General features: G+C 34.2%; 2 protein-coding genes across 2 annotated transcripts; one reads left to right on the forward strand and one right to left on the reverse strand.

Annotated features, from left to right (window-relative positions):
* On the reverse strand, positions 1-8,220 carry LOC7493543 (uncharacterized protein At5g03900, chloroplastic). The gene is made up of 14 exons (XM_002305161.4): positions 7,721-8,220; positions 6,714-6,821; positions 6,513-6,613; positions 6,319-6,402; positions 5,925-6,000; positions 5,767-5,832; positions 4,991-5,077; positions 3,659-3,724; positions 3,282-3,424; positions 3,115-3,201; positions 2,966-3,032; positions 1,815-1,958; positions 829-989; positions 1-351 (listed from the first exon to the last, which is right to left on the reverse strand). The coding sequence occupies exons 1-13, from the start codon at positions 8,102-8,104 to the stop codon at positions 846-848; spliced, it is 1,557 nt and encodes a 518-aa protein (XP_002305197.2). The 5' UTR covers positions 8,105-8,220; the 3' UTR covers positions 1-351; positions 829-845.
* Positions 8,221-8,675: 455 nt separating this feature from the next.
* Positions 8,676-13,008, forward strand: LOC7487374 (1-(5-phosphoribosyl)-5-[(5-phosphoribosylamino)methylideneamino] imidazole-4-carboxamide isomerase, chloroplastic). Its single transcript, XM_002305826.4, has 8 exons — positions 8,676-8,988; positions 9,116-9,180; positions 9,635-9,845; positions 10,382-10,467; positions 11,213-11,314; positions 11,609-11,742; positions 12,444-12,492; positions 12,694-13,008. Exons 1-8 carry the CDS (start codon positions 8,832-8,834, stop codon positions 12,868-12,870), a joined length of 981 nt encoding a protein of 326 aa, XP_002305862.3. The 5' UTR covers positions 8,676-8,831; the 3' UTR covers positions 12,871-13,008.
* The last annotated feature ends 3,224 nt before the right edge of the window (positions 13,009-16,232 follow it).

Consider the following 16,232-nt stretch of genomic DNA (forward strand, 5'->3'; position numbering starts at 1 on the left):
TTGCGTGTCAATTTGTATTTTACTTATTTTCCCCTTTCTCGTAATATCATCTTTAATTCAAAACAATAATATATGTACAAGGAAGTAAGCTTGAGCTTCGTTATCCAAGAATTTTATCTTGGTAAAAATGTTACTGAAGAAAACTGCAACTATTGTACGAAGTCATTGCCATCCTGCTGCAATGCCAGGAGACTGTTGATCCTTGCTCATACAAATGCAAACGTCACCACGACAGCATAGGGCTTCCAATTGACTTCAACTGTCAATACCAAAAAATGACTTCCACTTGGGAGGCTATGCAAAGCAGAGACACTTTGATGCACTCTGAGATTATTAATACAGGCTCGAGCCCTGGAAACATGAGTACTTTCAGTACTTCGAAAAAAGCATACAAAGCACTATCAACTGGCATTTTTCTCCAAGATCTATTTCATAATATCGTTAGCAACATATAGACTCAGTGCCCTGGTAATAAAACGCATGCCGAGTAACCAATTTGTTATGTTAGGATAGTTGAGTATTTTTCATATTAAGGAGATTCCTGAAGATGCTCAAATCCATGCACTTAAATTATCCAAAAGGACTAAATTACAAAATCAGACTTAAAAATGCATGATTAGATGTGCCCTCCCTTTGATTTTAGAAGCTTGATTTCCAGACACCACCACTCGCTTTGTTATTTAGCCTCTTCAGTTAAATCCCATCCAAATTGTTAGTGAAACATGCTATTTATACTTTGTATGTTGACCTGATTAGATTTAACAAACTTGAAAATAAAAATGTTATTAAATTCCTTGAGACCAAATGTAGAATCATGTGAAAATTTACCAAACAATAGCCCATTCTCAATCTGACTTCTCGATCTCTCGGAATCTCTGATCCCATTCTCGGGCCTCAACATCTTGCTCAATTATGTCCTTGTCAGTGGTATAGACAATGCGATCCTGCCCTATGACTGTTTTTTGGGCCATATCCCGAGCACTTAGAATCTGGCAGGCAAAAAGATGAAAAGAATTATTTCCTAATAGCAGCGAATCTGTCCTCAAGAATTTTGTAACAACATCATCAGAGAGATCCAACACTAGATTATTGGGAGCAAGTTGAATAAACAAGCTCCTGCGAGAATGTAGTGAAATCACAAGATATCATAGAAAGTGGCAATAATTGCCAAAGGATGAGAAACCTAAATATCAAGGTCAAATGATCACAAGCAATTTTTCCAACTCATGTATTTTGAAGATATGATGCTAGAGACTTTCGGGCCATTTTCCTTTCGCTTGCATAAATCTAAATATAATATTTCATAAACAAATTCATGTTGAGAAAAGTAACCAATATTTGATTAATTTGAATTTGATGAACCACTATATACCATGCAAGAAGAACTAAACTGCAGAACTACCATTTGTTACCAAAAAGAGCTTCTGCTATGTATTTGCTAACCAAAAATGACATTGTTTTAATAATAATGTTGACCCAAAAGATACCATAACATTGAAGGCACTAGAAAAGGAGGGAGGATGTAAAATAAAAACATGCCACTAGATTGGATGCTTCAGCAACCAGCTGACACCTTGCAAGCCCAAAGGGTTCTTACAGTCGGGCAAGTTGAGGATTGATGCCATGAAGACTAAAGCCAAGTCATGACAAAGGATTAGAAACTAGGGTCTCTAGTCATTTGGTCTTTCTAGTATTCACAACAGAAAATTGTTAAATCACCCAATGACAAAGCACGAGTTTTAAGTTTGAAATAACATTCACAATCAACTATAAATGCAAAAGTGCAACGTACAAAAAGCATTTCAAGTGGCTACCTTCCGCCTCAGTGAAATATCAGGTAACTCAAGCATTTGAGCACATTGCTCCCTTGCTCTGTTTCTATTTTCTATTTCAGCATTCCTTTGGAGAACGAGGAACCAGCGGATCAATGGAATTGCAAAGAAAGAACCAGCATATATCTGCAAGTTTTATTATTGGTTACTATTTAGACAAAAGCTGCAAGTTTTATTATTGGTAACTATTTAGACAAAAGCTGCTAGATGAAATCAATAATATTGAAGCACCAAGTACCTAATCTTTCTAACTTATATTGGATAGAGTAAATAAAGAACTTTAAAAAACTAGAATCATTATCATTAAGTATTGAAAGTACCAAGAGCCTAATGTTTCCAGCTTATATCAGAATACAGTTGACACTCAAAAAGATAGATCTAGAAATCATCAGGATGATAAAGCTTAGTTTTTGCAAGTCTTTGGAAAATAAGTTAGCAAGCAGACCAAAAAAAATACTGAAGCCCAGAAACATTGATGAGTTCTTATAATGGGATTGAGAGAATTTACAACACTGCATCTTTCTTTACCAATACTCTTCAATTTACAGCCAACAAAATCATTTTGTTTAGAGGTGTGCAAAATAATAAGAGGACTGAATAGCACAGAAATTATGGCTTAAAAAATCAATCCATGAGAAAACAATCCATAAATACTTAGAGTGTAAGATAAACTGAACATGCATTTTTTTCATCTACCAGGCATGCTTTGTGACCCTAACTAGGTCTTAGGTTTATCAAGTTCATGTAGCAGCTTCACAATGATGCTAGTCAGCATCCCTATTATAGTTTTTGATAAAATATATGTCAAAGAACCATCTCAACCCAAACGCTTAAATTGTGAAATTGTTTCACGAATAGTTTTATTCTACTTTCTAACACACTGCCTCAAATGAAAACTTTTTGGGCTTGAAACTTGCACAAGCTAGTTAGAAGAGAGAATGGGATGATGAGATTTGAACTCATGACCGTTTAGTCATCAAGGCTCTGATACCATGTTAAATAATCATCTTAACCCAAAAGTTTAAGCTGTTAGGTAAGGTCCCAATAATAATTTTATGTTACTCTCTAACAATACATAACTAATCTGTAATTGACTGCAATTTATTTATTTGCAAAGAAACATTAAAAAATACCTGAAGTAGAGGAAATATGCTAGAAACAAATTTAATGAATCCTCCATTTTGTGTAATGGCCATGTCCCTTCAAATCAAGAGATAAGTGGAGACTTTAGAGAGATGAAACATAAATACACCAAGAAACATCAATTCGCAAGAAACCATACTGTAACATTGTTCCAAGAATGATCACTCCAAATAGATTAAGCCCGCCCAACCCAATGGCCATTGCTCTCTCTGATGAACTTGTCTTACTGCAAAAGGAAACTTCCCAGATCAAGGAACTTAATAACACAGACGACATTTATGTGGCAAGAACTAGCAAAGGAGGAACCTGAATTGCCATGTTTTCTCTCTGAAAAACTTCCCAACCCCTCCAACCCAATCTGCCCATCGTTTACCCACATATTCCTTCCTCCCACTCCTTTTAGAAGAAGCTGTACGCTGAAGTGAAGGGAATTGATACAGAATATTTCCCTACATGATGAGCAGTTTGGATAAAAGTGTAAGTGGAATCTTCTCACACTAGCACAACCAGGTACAAAAATCCCACCCTTTATAACAAGACATTCTTTGAACATGGATGCCAATTATAATGCATACAAGTAAAACAAGAACTTTCATTGTTGTCTTATTCATTGCTATGCAAATATGAAAAAAACTCAGCAATGAACTCTCCTATTTCATTAATGATCACATTAGTTTTGATACCTCTTCATCAATTTCTGGCTTTCCATCAAACCGTAGAAGAACTGGTAAGATGTATGATTCATCACTCTGAACACAAGAAGAAAAAAAGGTCATATAGCCAAACTGAAAACAGCAAATAACACGGATGCAAGGAGAAAGTAGAAACTAAACTGGTACAGTCTTCAAAAGGTCAATTAAATGTGATCAATCAGAATTCTATAAAAATACTGACAAGAAGTTCTGAATGAAATCCAGATGATTTTTTTGAAGCTAAAAGCCCCAAACCCCGCCCTAACAGCACCCCCCCCCCCCCCCCCCCATTTCTTACTTTTAATCTCTTTTTCACAGTGATTCAACAACAAAATTGAATGGATGGTGATGATAATGGAAATCCCCCTAGGTTGATGAAGTGTATGGATTTGAATTTGATTCAGCAGTTTTGGAGATTTTACCATTTTTATGTAATTTCATGACTGTAATTTTCACTTTTGGATTATATAAATTATTCTCAATATTTATTTTTTACCCAGTCTATTCCAAATAAGTTCTGTGCATCTGATTATGAAACAACAGACATAATCTAGAAAATTTCTAAACAAGTAACATGAGTCATTTGAAACCCAGAATCCAATTTCCTTGGCTAACTGATTGGTTTTGATTTATAGTCAGGCATACACTTTCAAGCTGTGTACAATTTAAACTGTTTGTTAGTCCCTTAATTTCTGCAGAGCACATTCCAAAATTTTGTTTTTACACTGTTAAAAAGATATTTGGTTTTCATATTTTATATTTGTTTAAAATTTTCCCTTTTTGAAAACAGAAAAATGACAAGGAAATGATATGGTCAAAACAATTTCTTTAGATTAGACTTTAGTGAATAATTTATAAAACAACAAGATATAAACTCTACATCCACATAAAAACAAGCACCTTGAGTGTTTTCAACTGTAAAGATTTTAAATAGTACGAATGAAAAGCATTCCAAATGGTTGAAAGATCTATTGGGTACAAGGAGCAGGATATATAAGCAGGAAAAAAAAAGATGTTACTTTCCATGAAACAAATATAAGATAATGAAACCAAGACTACGCATGCATGTTGAGGGAAACAGCTTGGAGTTGGGGAATTACAAATGTAACCAGTATACAAGGCTATTTCTGGTTGTTTCCCTAACTTCTGAATAGGTAACGTGAAATTTCAAACTGATAATGGCCAATCTGGGTATGAATTTGAGAGAAATTAATCATTGTGAATTCAAGGGCAGAAATAACAAGTTCAACAAATAAAGATGACGAACTACATTATCATGCGAGGTAGATAAAATAAAATGTATGTATACATGTATATGCATACCATATCCTCGGTAGTTTTCAAATCAAGAAACGGTGCTAGTTCTTCAGCAGCAACAACACCACCATTAGAGGAAATATATTGTCCAATCTGTAAATATGTTCCAGAACAAAACAATATCCATAAATTCCCGCTCTAATTTATTGTCTTCCTTGAGAATAAACCACTAGGACTGTTACTAGTTCAAAGACAATAAGGAAAAGGATCAAACATAAAAAAAAAATCCAAAAAAGAAAAAGAAAAAAACATTTGCTACCATCAACCAGAGAAATTGCAAAGAAACTAACTTCTCTCCAAAACTGTCCTTTCTAGAAGATGACACATAAAACAAAAACTTCTAATCCTAGTCCATATCAAACTTGTAGTCAAGTATTAGTGTGAACCCTCATATGTAAACCTTGGCCAAAAATGATTGTGTGTCAAGATGAAACTTGCTAGGTCAATCATATGGATCTTATACTTGAAAAACAATGTGTGCCAAGATGTCATCAAGATTCAAGACATTTGATTTAATTGATTCACACAACTAAATGAATTTTCTGGAGAAAAAAAAAGAACAGGATAGATGGCCAAATTAAAGGATCTAAATATGTACCAAGCATATGAAAAGAATGTGAATCACAGACAACAGGCATGAAGGCAGCCAGGCAATAAAAAAAAGGTAGAAATGATAAAACGAGAAAGCTAACAGAAATTTAAGTGAAAAAGTTTCACCAATGAGATGAAAAACAATATGTTGAAAAGCAACGGACCACTGAAACTCAGTACTGAAGTATTACCAACTTCCACCTCTCTTCTTCAATTCCTTGATTTGGATCACCATCACCAAATACGAATGAGAATACCTAAACGACAGTAATTCATGAAATTTGTTGTCTTTCCAGGAGGTGAGAGTAACCAGAGAAGAAATTAGACATGAAGCAAGTTTTTCACTTACAGATTCGATGAAGTTCATTTTGTCACCACCATCTGTTCTTAGTTGTCTTCTCCTATAGTAATATGGATCCCAGTACCTAACAAGAAATAGGGGGGCAAAGGATTCAGCTGAAGTGTCTTCTTTACATACATAAGAGCAAGAGTTATATACAGTTAACATTTGAATGATAGTGTAGAATTTAGAAAATAAAAAAATAATCCAACTTTTAGCTAGCCAAACACATATTCTCTAATTTTGGATCGACCAAAATTACAATCTCCAAATAGATGCTTGTAAACTGTGATACCAAACTTTAAACTGTGTAAGCTGATTCGTGACTGACTCCCATTCTATAAATGCCACTATAAATGCCATGACATAACAAGTCAGATTTATGTCAATTCAAAGAACATACCAAAATAGATCGGTAGGACTTAAGTAAAACGCAAATCCTGTATCAAAGGATCTGCTTCTTCGTCTTCCACGATCATTTTCATCACTGTAACCAAGAATGCCAGTGTCACTTCCTTTGCCATCAAAGAAAGCTACTAATAGATACTTGCTATGGAACAAAAATTGCAATTTCAAGTGTAAGAGTCAAAAAAATACCGACTACTTGAAAGAATAGCAATTATTGTGGTATAAACAATCACTATTGAAGCAATTAGAGCTGTCCCAAAAGAAACCCTGATGAGATACTCAGCTGCAGCCTGTTATGGATACAAAGTAGCACAGGCCTAAGTACAGGTTATATGATTAGTAATCTTTCTTTTCCTAAATATCAATTCTGAACACGAATGGGTTCCATACCTTTCCCTTCTCAAATAAAGGTTCAAATTTTAGCCTTAATGACTTTGCAGCAAGCTTTGAGCGATAATCCTTTGGAAAAACATAAAGCACATCACCTTCATCCGAAACCTGTTGAGACCATCTTGAAAACAATTGCACTCATGAAATCAAGAACTTCAAATTGATACACATAAGAGTAACAACCAACTAACAAGCTTCTCCCAAATTCTAGATGCACCAAAAAAAAAATTGCAATAAGAAAAATCAATACTTCCAAACTGAGACTCCTGCTTTCTACTTAATTTCACAATCTTCAGCTTCACTCTAATACTGTTCGTTTTCTGTATAGTTTCCAAAGTGTCTAGTACAATCTGCCACAGAATCTAATCATCAACAAAGAAAGGCAACAGCTGCTTACCTAGTACATCAATTACGTCATTCTACACTAAAACTACATAAACCCACTAGACAATCAACCACCCCTGTAGTTCTACAACTATTAAGCCTGTCCAATACCATTTGCATATAAGCACATGCTTCATATGTACACATATGAAAATGTACATCTTCTACATGCTAACCTCAACCCGGTCCCGAGAATCAATAGCTCGTTCTAGAAATAATCAAGCATTCAACAAATTCTTGCTTCAATTTCTCTTTTTAACTTTTGACTCCACAAAAAATCATATCACTAAGAGTTGTTTAACTTCAATCCATATGTTACTTGGAAATTTTCTACAATGTCGTTTGTCTAATCCAATGCCATCGCTTCTCTTTCACAAGTGGGTGATCACAACAGTTGCAACTTCAACTTGCTTGAAAAAGTTGGGACTAAGGTTACATTTTTTGCAACATTTTGGACCGGAATATCGCAAAGTTTCTTGAGCGAGAATTGTAAAAGCTCGCTTGCAAAAGAATCGCAATGCCATCGAAAACACGAGCAGTCAAAACCCTAACTAACTCTTAAAGCAACTGCCTTTCTCATTGCTTGAGAAAAAAGAAATAAAAGAGAATGTTTTTTTTGATACCTCTAAAAACCCATCAGTATCAGAAGCGAGAGCTTGAAGGGCCTTTTGAGCTTCATTCAACTTAAGCCCAGCTCTACTGGCAACATCACCAATAGTAACCCTACCACCACACGCATCAACAGCTTCCATGGCACGGTTTCTGACATCAGAAGGTAACTTATCAGTCTCCACAACACTTCCAGGCCTAATTCCCATGGTTTTTGTAACATCAGCGGTTGCTTTGACAGAAAATCCAATGGGGGTCTTAGGGTTTGGAGATTTGAAGGAAAGTTTATGGAGTGTTTGGGTTCTGAGGAGCAAGGAATCAGGTGGTTTGAGACGGACAGGTGGTTTGAGACGGACAGGTGAAGGGGAATATGAAAGGGGGGTGGATATTGAAGCCATTTTTGTGCGGAAATGAGAGTGCCTCTTTTTGTGCTGTAAAGGGGAGGTGTTGGAGTGTGAGGCTGTGTGGTGTGCTGCGAGGGAGAGAGGAGACGATGATGTTGTTTTTTCCTTTTCTTTTCTTTTTTTTTTAATTGATCAGGATAAAGATATGGTCAAACCTCAAGTTAGTCCCCGAACTATAACTCAAATTTTAACCGAGTACTAAGAGAAATTTGGTCTCGTGCAAGATTAAAAAAAATAGTAGTATTAATTCAATGATTTCAATCTTCAATTTTCCTAACAAAACAGTGTTGTTTCATGGAGATGGACAATCAAACATGAGATTCAATTGAATATTTTCTGAACTTTTAATGATTGAATAGAGAAAAAAAATATGTTTCAGGACTCATCCAAGAATACTTGTCTAGTTGGGATGGCTTAATTAAAATTTAGCCAAAAATATTCTTATGAAGATATTTTTTATGTACGAAAAGTGAAAAATTAAATGCATTTAAATATATTTTATTTGTTTATCCAAGACCAAACCAAAAATCATATACCTGGGCTGGATTTAGGTAGTTATGGACCTTAGAATTCAAGTTATTAAGCTTACAACTCTCTTTTAAGCTCAGGTACGCACACCCTAATTCAGCGGGTGATCAAAAGAAAAAAGCTTGGCCTCTTCTTGTCGCACAAACTGAGCTAAGGCAGTTCTGTCTTCGCAGTTTCTTTAGCAAAAACAACAATGGCAAGTAGCAGCAGCAGCCTACATTCCTCTGCTTCATCCTCCCACAAGCTTCTTGCTTCAAGAAAGGTCTTTAGCTCTTCATTATTTCATGGTTTTCAAAGGCACCGCAGATACAGATTCATTGCATCCTTCCCTTCTTCGCATGCCACCTCTAGTATGTTCTTCTTTTGTTTCCACTCTTTTTTTATATCTCGTTATTCTGCTACGGTTATACTTTCGCTAAGATTTAGTCCTTTGTCACTAGTTCTAACTTGAAATTCCTAATCTTTTTGTTCTTGCAGGATCTTTTTCTTGCTTGTCTATAAAATGTGCTGTACGTTTTCGACCTTGCATCGATATACACAAGGTACTTGATTCAATATGTTGTTGATGCGGGTCCCCACCAGTTGTAATTCTCAACATGATTCTAACAGCCATCTTCACAATTATTGGATTTTCTTACCTTTCTTTCTTTGTTTAATCCTGTAAGATTTACCAATTTGAATGCTTTTAGAAATTGTTTAAAAGTGTGTAAACTGTGACAGATAAGTTTACGAGTGAGAGTGATTTGATTGCTATTTTAAGTACCCTTTTTGAATTTATACGTCAATTGTCCAATTGGTGATTTGGTTGCTTGTGTTTTAACAAATAGAATCAAGGAGTTGCATTTTAGCAACATTCAGTTTTTATTGGCTATTCTATTCTTGAAGTGAATTTTGAAATTGGGTTCTTAATCTCAATTGTTGCCCTACTTCTGTGTTAGGTTGTCCTCGAGTGAAAATGGGTTTAGGTTTGTGTTTAAATTATGATTTGTTTTTCAGGGTAAAGTGAAACAAATTGTTGGGTCTACCCTCCAGGATTTGAAGGGGGAGGATGGTTCAGCTCTTGTGACAAATTTTGAATCAGATAAGACTGCAGCAGAGTTTGCAAATTTGTATAAAGAAGATGGGCTCATGGGTGGCCATGTGATTATGCTTGGAGCTGATGATTTAAGCAAAGCCACAGCCATTGAAGCCTTGCGTGCCTATCCTGGTAGATCTATGTGTTTTCTGTCTCTGGTGGATTGGATTTGTTCTCTACTGTTTGAGATGTTAGCTTTTGCCATTTCTGTGGTTCTTTCAGAAAATGATTCCAGCAAAATACAATTTTACCTATCCCGCAAATAATTCAATGCGGTTGATGGTAGCCTATGGTTTGTGTAATTTCTTCTCTATTTAAGGATACACCCTTACATAGAACAAAGATGATTTTATTTGGTCTGTTCTGTTGTTTACTTGTATTTGTGTTGGCTGAAAAAAAATGAGCTCTGTTTGCCGAAGATATTCTGGATCTACTGGCACAATTGGGGAAATTTGCAATTAAGGTGCTGTTTTATATGTAACATGTGAGAGTGCTAATTTCCTCAAACACAGAAAAAAAAAAGATCATGTTATAATTTATACTGAGATTTTCAAATGCCGTCAACTGTATAATGAATATGGTCTTTTACTTCTGTATAGTTGATGGGATGTTTAAAACTTACAGATTTTTCCTCTGCTGAACTTACTGCGAGGATTCAAAAAATCTAGGCGGCTTGCAAGTTGGAGGTGGTATCAATGTAAACAATGCTTTGAGCTACATAGAAGAAGGAGCCAGCCATGTTATTGTTACTTCAGTATGTTAAGAACTTTTTTTCTCTCTTTTTACATTCAATTGCAACATGTTATGCTTTCTTTTTAAAAAAAAGTTTGCTCTGATAGTTTTATAGAATTTTCAGTCTAATTCCTTTGTTTGCCATGCTTTATTTTCTCTGGTATATTTGTAGTTCCTGCTACTAGGACGCATATATTTATATTTAACACAGGGTGAGAAGAAGAAAACAGTATAAAAGAGCAATCTCAGCAGAATAAAGTCTAAAATATTGAATAAAATTGAAGTTGCAATGAGATAAAAGGTTTAGGGTTCACCAAGAAACCTCAAAAATCTTAATAGATTGATGAATAACAAAGGATGTTTATTAAAATAACCCTAGCGACCTGTTTATACTAGTTAAAGCCCTAGTCTTAGTCACCATGTAAAACAACTTAACCTCCATGGAAATACTATAAAATGTCAAATGCTAATCACATGACACATATAAATAATTAAATAACCCAAATATCAGAAATAAAATAAAATAAAATCTATAGAAAGTCCTTGCATCAATAATGCTCTTTATTAGGAAGTGCTCCTAGGAGCGTAAAGTCCATGTGATAGTGGTAAATATTTTGAGTATTGTGTTTTAATGTGCTTAGAACAGGGTCACGTTAAGTACCCTTGAAGAAAGTATCCCTGGAAATCCCTTATTTTCATTTATCATCCTTTTGTTAATTTTCTTATTATATTTTTCTTTAAATAGCTTTTTTGTGTTTCTCTCACAGTATGTCTTTAACAATGGTCAAATGGACCTAGAAAGGCTGAAAGACCTTGTTCGTGTTGTTGGAAAGCAGAAGCTTGTTTTAGACCTTAGCTGCAGAAAAAAGGTAAGAAATCAAGTGTCACACATTTCTCTCTTGTTGTAAGCATTGACTATGACTTAGAGATATCCAATTCGAATTGGGAGTTGTGCGTGAACATATGAAATTTCTACAACTTAATTTTTAATTACTGCTGGTATTTTATGTTTTATATAGTTGTGCTGATGGCATGTCTCAAGTATTGTAGCCTAAACAATTTATCTTTAAAGACATAGTGCCATCTCCGTTCACAAATTAAAAGGTACTTTATTTTCAACAACTTCTTGTAATGACCTTCTATGTGCTGCTTCTGATGTGCAGGAAGGTAGATATGCAATTGTCACTGATAGATGGCAGAAGTTCAGTGATGTATATCTTGATGAGAAAGTATTAGAATTTCTTGCAAACTATGCTGATGAGTTTTTGGTTCATGGTGTTGATGTTGAAGGCAAAAGGTAAGTTTTGAGTGTTGCCTCGTTGCCTTAAGTGCTCTACTTTTATTTCTCCTGTAAGTTTTATCATCTAGTTTCTGTTAGATATATAAATAGTGGCAGATAATGATCGTGACTCAATTTAGGAGATATTTACTTTTCATCAACCTTATCTTTTCTTCTCCCAAAACCTGTCACTGCATGGTTTCTGCTTGCTTTTTTGTGCTTTCCATTGTGAGTAATATGATCATTCTATTACATGTCTCTGAATTCGGCGCTATGAGTTCTTGTTGGAAGACTGGTCTCTGATTGATCTGCTGCTTCTTTCGGTAATGAATTCATGATTTCGGTAATACATCAAAGCTACATATCATACAACACTTTGGAATTATTGAAGTAATCAGTAAAGCCTGGAGCAGATTTAATGTGTTCAGGAAGCAGGAAAGAAATGTGTTCAATCAGTTACTATATACCCTACAATAGCGATGCTTTTAATGTGGAATCTAAAACCTCTTCTTCTGAAATTTCTTCGACTCTCTGGGGCTTTTTCTTTTTCACTGGAGAATTAAACCATTTCAGAACATTGATGCTATTCTGCTCTCTAATTTTAGGCACAACATGATAGTATCTTCTTTCCAGGATTTTCTTCAAAAAAAAAAGTTAATCCTATAAAACTCCTTTTCGTTATATTTACACCACATGCACCAAACTACTACTTATTGCAGGTTGGGAATTGATGAAGAGCTCGTGGCATTGCTTGGCAGGCACTCACCAGTAAGTGACTTAGGAGTATCATTTTCTTATGGACATGAAACTGACCCTTCTTACTGAATCCACGATTAACAGCTTCTAACTGGAACACTAGCTTTTTGTAATGGAACAAGACACAGCAGATCACTAGGCATTTATATGTGCCTGTCTTTATGCACTGTTTTAATGTATGGATTGCTAATGGTTTCTGTTTGGGTGTGTCAGATTCCTGTGACTTATGCTGGCGGTGTGACAGTAATGAATGATTTAGAGAGAATAAAGGTGGCAGGGGACAGGCGCGTGGACGTTACTGTGGGCAGTGCTCTTGAAATATTTGGGGGTAACTTGCCATACAAAGATGTTGTGTCTTGGCATACGCAGCAGGAGACTTTGATGGTTTAGTTCCTTCTAATTGTTGTGTTTTGTATGATCCCACACTTAAAGTTCAAGTTTCATTTAGTTTTTGAAGTTTCTCAGATCTTTATAGATGATGCATGTAGACCGCAAAGGATTCCTAGTTGTTTCATGTTTTTTTCTGCATTTTGTTTTGGCAACCTCATATGATCTGGGTTTAAGAAGACTTTCGAAGTTGGGATTCTGGTGTGGGTTATAACTTATAACAATCAAGAGATAAAAAGAAGATGAAACACCACAGCTAAAGAAAGGAGACACCAAATCAGAGAAGCTTAGCTCAACTCGACATAATATAAACTAAGGAAAAGTGACTCTCAAAATAACTTCTAATAAACAGGATTTAAATTAAATATTAATAGAAGTTGTTTTCCAAGACATCTAGCAAGTTTTCAAGACAGCTACTTTTTAGGAAAACATGATGGAATACTATACGTTCCGGGTGGAAAAGAACTTATCTAGGAGTTAGGATCATGTTTACCATAATAGGTTGATAAATCTCGAATATTGAAAGTAGAATGAGTCTAGATATTTGAAGGAAGCTTAATTTTGTAGATATTGTGATTAATCTTCTCTGGTATTTGGCATTGACTGATTTTCTTTTCCTTGAGCTTGTTGTGAGAACCAACATGAAGTCTTTCCTTTCTCAAATAAACCCAAACAAGATCTCCTCTATTAAAAAGCTTGATGCGTCGATGGACATTTGTAGCCTCTTGGTATTTGAACCTTCTAACGTCTTCTTGAATTCATACCGAAGTACTTAGCTTTCTTTTTTGACATCGGAGAACTTTGAACAGCTGCTAGATCTAGTTAATGCCTAGACACCATCCCATAAATGGTTTGAAATGGACTCTTCATAGTAGAACGATTCACAATTGAACTATAAGCAAATTGAGCTTGGGTAAGCACCAAATGCCATTGTTTAGGCCTTTCAGAAGCAAAACTTTGAAGTTCGTTCCTAGAATTTGATTCATTACGTCAGTTTGCCGACCAGTTGAAAATGATAAGTATTGCTATAAAGCAAACTAGTCACAATTCATTTTCACAAATGCCTCCAAAATTGAATCAGAAAATTAGTGTCACGATCAGAAGTAGAAGAATTTGGAAAAGCATGAAATTTCACTATTTCACTGAAACTAAAGATTAGAAACATAGAACCATCTATAGTCTTTTCACAAGTAATGAAATGTCTCAGAATAATTATCAAAAACAACAAAGATAGAATCAAAACCCCTTTGACTTTGGCAAACCAATCACAAAATTCATACTTACATCTTTCCTATGGGCTTTCAGAATTTCAAATGAGTATAAGCATCGATATTTTAAGCTTGACCCTTACAAGTTTGGCAAACTCTGCACTCTTTTATAAAATGAGTGACATCATGATAGATAGCTTGCTAAAAATACAGATCTTTAACAAGAAGTACAGACTTGTTCGATCCAAAATGTCCACTTAAATCTCTTAAGTGAAGTTCTTTGACGATGTATTCTTTAAAAAAAAAATTGGACGGCATAAGTAAGATCCCTTGAATAAAAAGTCATATCGAAGCATATACGTTTGTAATTACCTTCCTTGCAAGTCTCCACGCATTAAAAAAATCTCCATCATCTTTGTACAAGTCTCGGATAGAATTAAAGCCTTCAAGTTGAACGCCCAATAATTTATTAATGTTATTAACTTCCTTGAGCCTTGAACTCAAGAAAATATTGTAAATTTTTTTTATTTGATTGAGTTTCCCTTAAATATTAGTATCATGTTATCAACAACACATTGATGTGTCCATCATAATCATAACATGTCCAACTATCTTGGATTTTATCCGATCCCAACATATAACAACATTATATTACGTTTAATCTTACGATTTTAACATTTTGTATTTGTTTGATGCATACATAATATAATAATTAAATATGTTAAGCAATACAATCCAATTCATGAAAAATACAAAAGGGTAAACTCATGATATATTATAGCCTAGTAAATAAACTCTAATAACAATATCATAAATTTTAAATTTATTTGTATATTAAAATAAATTCTTGTACACTTTGAGCCCCTTATATCTTAAATATCTTGACTACGGCATGATAATTAAGTTTCCTGCAAGGAATTGGTATATATGTAACTCTTTATTTTTTAACTCAATACATAATTAAAATCACATTATTCATAAATAATACAAATTATCAACCAGCTCCTTAAATTACTCATTTTACTTAATGGTGTTTTCATGTATTGTCATAAACTTTCCACATCAGTTCATGCTTACATTTCATTTCCTTTACTTCTTATTCAAGGTCTTATTTGACTCGCTAAGCAATATCCTACCTCATAAGGTAACTACACCACATACTCAAAAGTAACATTAATTTTCTTTGAATTATCTAATAATTCAATTCTTTAACTTAATTTTTATGCTATCAATTTGCATGCTTGGCCTCAGGGTACTTTCCTTTTATTTTTATGTCGGTTCAGGTTAATATCCTAATACTCTTAGCTTACCATCACATTTTATATTTTACTAATTCTTTAAGTATTAACGAACTTATTGCCACTAAAAACCACATATCTAGTGCATAGATAATTTCAACCCTAGGTAAATTATTTACCATGAGTTTAAAATATCACAACAAATTCTTCCTCGTGCATTCAACATTAAACCAAAACTCTCTTCGCTCCTTACGTTAGATAATCATTTGGTAGTCATTTTCCATGCACAATTCCATCAGTGTTAATAAAACTTTCCTTTCATATAAATAGTCATACAATCTTTTGTTATCATATAATTTTATCATTTAAAATATTTTCTATGATATTTTACACATACACAGTAATTTAATTCTTAAAATGTGACAATTACACCTTATCAAAATAATTTTAAAATAAGATGCACATACACCCTTAGAATTTTTTGATGTACGGGTACCCAACGGTCAATAGGTTTCCATTAATTCATTATTTTGTTGTTGACCAAGTCAACTACCCTTTCTATGTTTTGTTTTGATACCATATAATTCTTAATCTCCATCCTTCACGGGAATTAGATTTTCATTAATTTAATCTCATTAATTCAATAATCAATACCATAGATGTAAATTTACTATCTTTATTTAACAACGTGTTATACTTAGCCAACATTTAATACCACAAATACAATTCCTTCACAATATGATACAATCATATCACTACTTAAAGATTTTACAACGTTTTACATATACATGATTACAATTTCATATGTCTTCAATACACTCAATCAAAATAGTTCAAGTACATCTTACTCATTTATACAACTTTTAGAGAAATAATATATTTATCCTCGTATAGCTTGCTCGTCATTTACAATCTCATT

The sequence above is a fragment of the Populus trichocarpa genome, chromosome 4, assembly GCF_000002775.5.
Source record: "Populus trichocarpa isolate Nisqually-1 chromosome 4, P.trichocarpa_v4.1, whole genome shotgun sequence".
In the NCBI taxonomy this organism is placed as follows: domain Eukaryota; kingdom Viridiplantae; phylum Streptophyta; class Magnoliopsida; order Malpighiales; family Salicaceae; genus Populus; species Populus trichocarpa.

Coding starts and splice junctions, on each gene's coding strand:
- LOC7493543 (XM_002305161.4), bottom strand. CDS start 8,104: ATGGCTTCAATATCCACCCCCCTTTCATATTCCCCTTCACCTGTCCGT. Junction 3,202..3,281: donor GAGAAAACATGGCAATTCAG/GTTCCTCCTTTG, acceptor TTCCTTTTGCAG/TAAGACAAGTTCATCAGAGA. Junction 990..1,814: donor ATATTTCACTGAGGCGGAAG/GTAGCCACTTGA, acceptor TTTGCCTGCCAG/ATTCTAAGTGCTCGGGATAT.
- LOC7487374 (XM_002305826.4), top strand. CDS start 8,832: ATGGCAAGTAGCAGCAGCAGCCTACATTCCTCTGCTTCATCCTCCCAC. Junction 8,989..9,115: donor TTCTTCGCATGCCACCTCTA/GTATGTTCTTCT, acceptor TTGTTCTTGCAG/GATCTTTTTCTTGCTTGTCT. Junction 10,468..11,212: donor GCCATGTTATTGTTACTTCA/GTATGTTAAGAA, acceptor TTTCTCTCACAG/TATGTCTTTAACAATGGTCA.